The sequence below is a fragment of the Metopolophium dirhodum genome, chromosome 4 (genome assembly GCF_019925205.1).
Source record: "Metopolophium dirhodum isolate CAU chromosome 4, ASM1992520v1, whole genome shotgun sequence".
Classification (NCBI taxonomy): domain Eukaryota; kingdom Metazoa; phylum Arthropoda; class Insecta; order Hemiptera; family Aphididae; genus Metopolophium; species Metopolophium dirhodum.
Window position 1 is genome coordinate 38915533 of NC_083563.1, and position 10118 is coordinate 38925650.

Here is a 10118-nt window from a genome sequence, read left to right on the forward strand (position 1 = left end):
AGCAAATTTTTGAATTAATAAATAATAATTATTAATTCAAATTTTTATTTATTTATTTATATTAATTTTAATTTTAATAAGTAATAACTAATAAGTATTAAGTAGGTAATATTTAAAATATTTTTGATATAATATTGATAATGCACAACTTACAATAGCTCACGATATTGCGATACAATACCTGATCGATATCGACACACACAATTATATTGATGCCGATCACTAATAAGGAGTGTAATAATAATGTACTTCAATCATCAGTATAATTTTGTTACTGTAACAGTTGTCTGTAGTTTAATTAAATAACCAGTTGTATTTTGTTGGTATCATTGTATATATTACATTAGTTAGCGGTTCTAGTAAATTCAAATTCAATCCAATGTTAAAATATGTGTTTTGCTAATAAAAATTTATTACTTTCAATTCATTACTGAAAATCATGTTATATTTTCAATATTACAAAATATTATACAATGATTGCGTGATTTTCATTAACAGATAACAACAAAATAAGCTTTTCTAATTAACAATCAACAATTTATTATAAATATACAATTTATTTATAAGTAACTAAATAATATTACAAAGAAGCCTGTCACTATGGTATTGCTGCATAGGTTCAGACTTTCAACTAAATTAATCAGAATAAATACCCTGTACGTTACAACAATAGCAATGTTCAAAATTAAATAATTTCCTAAAACATATAGAAAAAAAAATAACAATAAATATAAAGCATAAAGCTTCATTCGCCTCCCATTGCTACAATGATGTTAGACAGTGCTGTTCTCGCATCACTCTCTTCAAAAACTTCCAGCACTTCCATGGCTTTCCGAGAATGTTCTTTTTGCAATTGTTTGGTATAGTCTATTCCGGGTCCTTTCATCACAATACTGTGTATCTAAAACAAAATATATTTATTTAAAAATACTTATTACAATAATTGACAATACATATAAAAATGAACAAATTAACATTTTGTGACTGTGTTTAATTTATAAAATATCATTGAAAAAGACTTATGAGTCTGTTAAGTTACATATATATAAAATATTAACTACTGTCCTTAGAACATGTGCAAGTGTGATCCGCTAAATAACTATACAATTTCCTAGTTTTAAATCTATGTAATGTATATAAAATATACAAAGTATTTACACAATAAATGCGCATAACATACAATTAAATTTGCTTTAGAATAATAAATTAAAATCATACTTTGGCATAATCAACATCTTGAACTGAATTTACACCCTTGTCGATTTCTTCAAATAATGATGGGTCGTGTTCAAGGTGAAACATAACAGGCGCTGAAGTTAAATTGAAAGAGATGCCCAATGAATATGGTGAACCAGACATAAATGGCTCTAAATCTAGGTATGCCTAAAAATATAATAAATATAAACGTTATTATCACAGTACAAACAAATTAACAAGATATTATAATGATAGTTAATTGCTTCAAGTATTATATATAATAATAATTGATTGTAATTTTTCAATTTATGGCAATCAGTTGGTTAAAGTTTATAGTAAATTTAAGAAAATTTGAAATTCATATAAACTGCAAGAAATAATTTAGTATATTATTATTAGGTACTAAATCATAAAATTGTATTTAATTTTAAGGACCATAATTAGAATTAAATCGTACAAAAAAAATATTACATTTACTGTGGTATAAAAATATAATACAAATATTACATTATCTTTATTTTAAGTTGAACATTTAGAATAGAATATATTGATAGGTACCAAACCATTTGATTATTTATTAAATATATTAATTAATTAACTAATAGGTACTTGTAAGAAATAACTCATCATTTATTCAATATAAAATTGAGTGATAATTTCAGTGAACAAAATGTATGCTTCATCAAACATTAGGTAATGTAGTAATGTGTACAACTATATTTTCTGTTATTTTTTTTATTATTCTATTATTATGTATAAATCTTGATTGGTACTTGTGTTATCGCACACACCAAAAAAAAAAAACAGAAATATTATACGTATCAAAAAAACAATATAATCTGGGACCTACGTAAATAATAATTTTAGATTGTTGGAAAAGTTATGACATTATTAAAAGCAATATATCTTTCATACATTATTTTAGTAAGCCACAAGTACAATTTTGTTGACCACCAGATGGGCACAAAATCTCATGCAAAGACCATTGAGCTATGGTGGAGTTCAGTGAAAATAGGAAACAAAAGACCCTTCAGAACTCCTAGATCAATGCTTGACTCCTATCTTTTTATATTTCTATGGAGATTAAAGAATACAAGGCAACTGTCTGCTCAATAAAATATTTAAATACATTGTAAGTTTGATTCCACCAACAGATAACATTATCATTGAAGAGTAATTTGTATATTCATTTTTGCAACCTGTGTTTATTTTAAATTTATATTATTTTATTAAAAGATAAATACGATAAAACATTAAAAAATTATATTATCAATATAATAGAGGGATTATAACATATAAGTAGGTACTTATTGCAATACTATAAAATTGGATATTTATAGAAAAAGTTATAGCCTTCAGCTACCTACGGAAGTTGAAAAAATAAGTTATAAACACCCTCCAATTTTCAAGCAATCTATTGATATAGCTTTTATTAAAACTGTCCTGTCGTTTTTGCACTATTAACTTTGGATGAATCTCCTTCCAATTTTAGTTGAATAACTCAACTTTACTCATGAAAAAATTAAAAAATATAAAATATAGGCTTCTTAGGTGTATTTTGGATTTGGCGTATCTCAATACACAGGAAAATTTGCGTCAGTGTACATCACTTTGTAAACTAATTCGACCAAGATGGACAATTGGTTTGTGGTGGATTGGATATGAGCTTGGTATAAATCGAATGTGGTGCAAACTACCTTCTAAACTTTCTTGATATCTCTAAGAATAATTTCTAATTTCACAAAATATATGAGCAAAAAATATGCATTCAACTCTCATATTTGTTTTCATTTCTTTATTCGAAACGATAAACGTGATAATTTTATGCATGCCTTTACCTCATCTGTTTGAGTAACTAATAGCAACCATTTATAGACAACAATTTCCATTGTAAATATCAAAATCCCTATTTGAGCTACTCTCCGGATTGGACAGACTGAGTCCAATCGTGAATGTAAGCCATCCAGAGATCCACTCAAATACACATAACAAATTTCATCAAAATCGGTCCAGCTGTTTAGGAGGAGCTCAAATAGGTACACACCAACAAAATAATTATATATATAAAGATAATTGTATATACTTTACCTGCCAAGCAAGTGAAAGATGTTTACCAAATAAGAATCCTTGTTTTTGTAACTCTACTCCATGTCCAGCTAAAGCTAATGTGCCTTGACATGATTTGCCCAATAAGCTGCCGGCTGATAGAACATTACGTTTAGTCCAGTCTTGAAGAGCAGGTGTTAATGGCATATTTCCTAAAGAATCTGATGGTTCCAGAGGGTTAAGAGGCAATTTTGAATTAAAATGTCGATTAAGTGGTTCAAATGGCGAAGGAAGAGGATTATTTTGAGAATCTCTTCTACCGACAAATTCAGCTTCAGAAAGATCACGCAAAGCACTACTGATTAACTGAACAAGCTTTAAAAAAAAAAAAATTAGGCATTAAGGTTACATTACATTTAAATCTAAAGTTAGGTATTTAAATATTACTTACATCTTGATTCCTGAGAGAAGCAAGTTCTGCACACGAGTTACTCAGTAAATAATCACCACTGAGTAAAGCAATTTTATTTCCAAAAGCCATGTCATTGAGTATAACGGGTTCTGGATATAATCCTGGGTAAATGTTAACCAGACCGTTGTGTACTAAATGACTGGTACGAATCATTTCGGTAACTTCGGCCAATGCCCTTTGACTATGTAAAACACCAGCAGCTTTGTCTTCTTCCATTTCATCAACATTTAAATGACCAGCTGCTTTGGAAATCAGCAACACAATCAAACCCCAAGCCTGCATGTTATTCCTGCCATTGTACAACAGGCCTCTGGTAAGGTGAAAATTGATTAAATTTTTTATTATTATTATTATTATAATTTCGGTTTTTAATCAAATTGTTATCCACTCACTTGGCAGTTTTAAGCAGCGGATGATTGGAGCCGACCAACTTGCGCAGGTGTAACGCAACATTTGCTATCTCGTCGCTCAGCAGCCATCTGAGGCTAAGAAACGACGTAGGGTAGCCAACGATTTTCTCGGCCTCGGACACTGCGCGGTTCCAGTCGGGCTTTTGTTGGCTGCCGTTGTGCACTGCCGTGGCCGAAGAGGCGTACGGTCGCCGGTAACAGACGACCGCTGACGCCGAATTCTTCGATATCCTGGGCCATAGTAGCCGAAATGTTGCTGGTGTGGTGTTCATGACGAACGGTGTGGCATTGGACGCGGCGCGCTCACGTCCAGCGCGCAGTTATGAAAGAGAAAAGGAGAAAGTGAACCGATTACGAGTGTACACCATGACCGGGTACGATGTGGCCTCAAGGCCGTTGTTTGGAAGCATCGGACGAAATACGACCAACAACCATATTGTTAATTAATAATAACAATAATAAACTCTACGGTAATGTTACGAAATCGTTCATCGCAATAATAAATAATATAATAATATAAAATATATTATTATATTATAATAAAACTTTGAACTTAAAGAATAGATGGGCAATGAATGTCCCTTATCAATTTATCGGTTATCAGTATACCCGATGTTAGTACTTTTTTCACGCCATTGGTCCCGTAGTTCCCGCCACTGATACTAGCTGGTGTCTGGGTATATTATTATTATAATCACGATCACGGCCGACGTTAAGATTCGCGAATGGCGTCTCGCGAGAAAATAGAGAAAGATATTTTAATATTATAATTATATACATTATATTACTGTTTATTACCAATATATTTTCTACACCGCGGTCCATCGGTTTGCGTCTCTGCGATAATATTCGCGCGTAGGGTTTTATTGGTTTCTGTTGTGTTTTTTTTCGAAAAGTACATTGTCCAAATACAAATAACTTTGATTTCGAAAAAAGCCCTATTGAACCGCGTAGGTACCTCTATGCTACAATATTCACGGTTGGTCGTAAAATATTATATTCAGTATGGATGTCGTGCGTTTTGCTTTATCGAAGAGAAATTTTTGCGATTTACGCAATTCTCGCATACCGTAGGTAGCAGTGTAGCTTTTCGAATGCCAATCCTGGACCCAGGTGTCACTTATTAATCGAATTATTATTATAAATTTATAAACACCTAGTCAATTAACATGTGTAAACAATAAATATTGCGACTATCTAAATGACTACACTATAAACATATTATTTGCAATAATTATCATACTTCTGTCATTAAAATATCTTTATTAGCTGGGTAGGTATACCAACAATATACGTACAATATAATATACCTATTTATTTATTTTAATTCTGTGATTGCTAATACTTGTTTGAATATATATATATATCTACGCAAATAATCATAAAAGTATACGAATTAATATTAAATCATAATCCACGTGGCATTATATTATATTGTATATTATAATAATTATTATAGTTTGTTTTAAGTATCCCCTGCTGGCTAGTAACAACATTTTCAAAAAATGTATTTCTATTAGGTACTATTTTATCTCGATTATTCTACAGTTAAAATAGCATCCCTTGTATGCCGTAATCTGTATACTGTAAATATAATTCCTACCTATAATATCTATACTATGAAAATCTATTACAATTAGATAGGTAGTCAGTACTCAGTACCTACTATAATAATTTATACTGATAAAATGTTAATGACTGCACGAGTCTCGTTATTTATACATTACAAGAATTTTATTTTATATAAAACAAGTAACATGTTAAGTGTATGTGGAAATACATTTTTACATTTTATATCTGAAAACTGCATAATATAATTATAATAATAATAATAAATAATATAATTATAACCTATGGGCTATAATAGGTACCTACGATTTAGCACCTCTGCATGTCATCACTGTCTAGTTGTGTCAATAGACGTCATGCCTACCAACAATTTTTTATTAATTTATAATATTATCATTGTATAATGATGTTTTCCACATAGGCATCATTATATAACTGTATTCACAAAAAATAATTTTATTTTAATTTTGAAAACCAACAGACGATATGGATTTTGGCTTCTTACTTAGTGTCCGATTATAGAATCTTCAATGTATTCGGCCGGGTTAGGTTAGGATGTCATACCGAAATGTAATTTTATTATAATACACCTATACTACATAGTAAGATATTATATATTATATTACCTACCTTTATAGTCTATAATATACCTATATATTATATATATGGATAGGTACTAGGGAAGTATTCATTATGTTAAATGTATACCAATGTTTAACTTGAGATCAGTGGGGATATTAACAAATATGCGTGACTAAAGAGAGGGCAGTGTTTAAATAAATAAAATTGATTTAAGTGATTTAAAAAACATGTTTTTAAAAAAAAAAGTAAAGATGGGTGGTACCTCTGTTCTGACTACTTTGTAAAATTCCCCTGTTCTTGTCGTCTGTCTGTGGATAATTATATTACAAAATAAAAAGTGTTGGAATTTATTTACTATATAAGGTGACCTAACTATAAAGTATAAAGTATGTATATATTATATATACGTTATGTGTCATACATACATACATATATTATGCTTAAGGCGTACTTAATGCTCAAGTATACCAGTCATACATTTAAACCACTTTCTATCCGAATCTTCTTCCTGTATAGATCAAGTCTGACGTATTGTTAATAATTAATTACTGTAGGTAATATTTACGTATTAGTTTTATGAACGATAATAAATTAGAATACTCGGATTTCTGTGACCAAAAAGTACCTATTTATTGATTAATATATTATATTAATCTGATTTATTTGTATAATGTTCTAATTTATTTCACGAATTCAATTTTAAACTCTGTGGTTAAGAAAAATATTTATTTTCAACCGTAGTCATACGTTTTTTTTTAAATAGGTATAAATTGCTAAATTGTATGAAAAAATGTAAAATCTTTAATACGACGTGGTTACAACACTTTTTTGTAGCGTGAACGTGCTTGGTAAATGTATAGTGATTTTTTTTAGAAAACAATGTTCGGCAATCGGCATCATCTAAAACTTGCCTAGAGACTTTCCCTTTATACCTGTACATACCTATATTATTGGTGTAAATATTTCTCTATACTTTGATTACGATATTTTAATAGACATTCGTAAATGTTCTGTACCTACCTAGTTATATGGTGTATACCTACGCATATATATATATATATATAGTCAACCGAGACGATGGTTAAAGTTATATATCTTATAATATATATTATATATTTTTATTCCTATACTCTTCTCTTACTCGTGATTATATTGTTATGAAAGCGTAAAATAATAATTATTATGATTTGCATTGCACTCGTATCCAACGTATCCAAATTCCTATAAGTAAATACATAGGTTAAAAAAAATAATAACTGCGTTTAAACATTTTACTTGTACATCAACTATTAATACCTATCTACATGACGTAAACGTGACTAAAGTGTGTATATACACTTTCGCTTTTCAGTTTTATTTTTGTTAATTATTTTCATTTTTTTTTTTTTACCACCTTATTCTATAACTACATACTTTCCCTCCGGTTGTAATACGATCGCGCGGCTGGCAGTCTGACTGACGACATTCGGATGGATTTAGATCTATATACAAAATAAAACACGTTATTATTTCTATACGGCATATACATGCAGACTATAGCTGTAAACACAGTTGGGAGCAAAATGCATGACATATATTTTATAAGTCATAGGTACCTTACAGGAATTTATGAATGGAAGCTTTCATAATTTATAACGGAAAACACTATATGGCAGTAAAACTCAGCACTCTCTTCCTAGGTAGGAATATCATGACTATATTATTATACATAACTTGCGCATTTTTAAATTTTATTGTAATTTATATTTTTTTAGAACTCTACCATTTATTTCCTAAACCTTTAGTGTCATTTACTGAAAATATACTGATAGAACAACATTCAGTATAGTTATACTATTTAATATTTATATCTAATTATATGTCAGCTCCTATAAAATAAAACACCATTTATAAATTTATCAGTGATTTCTATTTTTAAATTAATTTAAACGAGATTATTATAAAATATTCTCTTTAAGAAAATAATGAATACCTAATGAAATGTCAGGATCAATGTGCAATCAGAAAACGAAAATAAGTATACTGGATAATTAAATAGGTAAGTACCTACTATTTCGAATATTTTTGTAAAGAATTATTTACGCATTCACTACAATATTTTAATATTATTTTTAATTATCTTAATTGTATACTCATTGGGAATTACCAATTTACGTCAAAAAATTAATTCGTTTTAGGTACCTACAGTTTATTTGCGCCAAAATAAAAAAAATATGTTTTCCCAACAGCACATTTGTGCCAAATTTACCTGCTTAAACATTTTACAATAACGACCCAATCAAATATACATACCCAAATACCCAATACAAATTAAAACGATTTAATTATGTAATGAATTTAAGTTTATTTCTGATCAATATAATTAGTTAATGATCTTATTGTGTACTAATTCAATTTATTTTTTAGAATAAAGAAGTTTTTCACAGCACATGTACCTATAGTATTTTATTTTATTCAGACAATTTTTTCTACGATTCATCTTACAAAATAAATCGAGTCAAGTAAAAGTGATAGGTACCTACCGCTACCAGCTATATTTCTCATACCAACGAATATGAATGACAATCGTTCTAAATTAAGGAGGGGGGGGGGCTGCATTCCTTGTTGTACTACGCCAGAAAAAGATTGTTCTCAACGGGGAGACAATGGCCTTGAATAAATGACGACGACTGGTCTATAACCTACTTGATGAATCGAACTCGGCCTCTTTAATACAAAACCACAAACGACGTAAATGACGGTCAAACCGAATAGGAGTTTTCTCTATAAATTTAATAATAAAATGGTATTTTAATGGTATTAACATTTTTCGTTAATTTATCAAGATAATGTTATATTAATTTTTAAAAACACTTTTTCGCATCAAAATATTCTCTTATTTTCATAATTTTTCCTCTTATATTTTAGTATAGAAATGCATACCTATAGGCATACGGTATAGGCAATATCTAACTGTATAATTTAAGTCACTGAATTGTGGTGATAAAAGGTATAGTGACAATAATATGTATAGAAAGTAGGCGAATAGGTAGGTAGTGAACATTGTTGTAAGTCTACACATAGTACCTACCATAGTATGAGCTTCATATAAGTAATAACTGTACTCCTATTGTACTTGTGGTTTGTACATACCACAAGAAAAAAAATATATCCAGGTCATGTAGATAAGTATACTGAAGAAACAGTTCACATAGGTAGAAATTATATTATTAATGTAGGTGTTATACAAAATGAATGAGAATTTCGGTATTTATTTAGGTACCTATAATATTATGTAGATACTTGTGTATTATCATACATTCATGATTATATATAAATATATGTATAACATAATGTACGTATGTGCTTTTTATTTTTCTATATTTTCAAAATGTTAAATGCCTACAATGTAACTAAATAGTAAATAGTTTTTATTCTAATATTATGTATCTCTACTTATTGTACTGTAATTTTATGATTGATTGTATCGTCTATATACGGGTACCTATTATACCTATCTATTATTTTAACTTTGAATAATAATTGTCGATTGGTAATCATTAAATCACATCAAGAGTCAAGTCTAATTATTATAGTCTGTCCTAGGTACTTCTATAACATTAGGAATCTTCTATATCACTCCTAGACGATTTACGCAAAATGAAAACGAATATCATACAGATACTTATACAGTTATACCTACATGTTTATAATGTGTCCGCAGTGACAGTGACGTGCCTAGGACAACACACATAACGAGTTCCGAACAACATTAAGCAGTTCTCATCAAATATTATTTAATTTTAAGTTGCAAAACGATTACATCATTCCTGCGTCATAAATCATCTTGCATGTCTATAAAT

At 29.2% G+C, this 10118-nt stretch overlaps 1 protein-coding gene across 1 annotated transcript; it reads right to left on the minus strand.

Moving 5' to 3' along the window:
• Positions 1-423: 423 nt before the first annotated feature.
• On the minus strand, positions 424-4706 carry LOC132943361 (all trans-polyprenyl-diphosphate synthase PDSS2-like). Its single transcript, XM_061012328.1, has 5 exons — positions 4108-4706; positions 3695-4025; positions 3286-3618; positions 1219-1383; positions 424-901 (listed from the first exon to the last, which is right to left on the minus strand). Exons 1-5 carry the CDS (start codon positions 4395-4397, stop codon positions 746-748), a joined length of 1275 nt encoding a protein of 424 aa, XP_060868311.1. The 5' UTR covers positions 4398-4706; the 3' UTR covers positions 424-745.
• Positions 4707-10118: the final 5412 nt, after the last annotated feature.

Coding starts and splice junctions, on each gene's coding strand:
- LOC132943361 (XM_061012328.1), bottom strand. CDS start 4,397: ATGAACACCACACCAGCAACATTTCGGCTACTATGGCCCAGGATATCG. Junction 1,384..3,285: donor ATCTTTCACTTGCTTGGCAG/GTAAAGTATATA, acceptor TTATATTTTTAG/GCATACCTAGATTTAGAGCC. Junction 902..1,218: donor AAGATGTTGATTATGCCAAA/GTATGATTTTAA, acceptor ATTTTGTTTTAG/ATACACAGTATTGTGATGAA.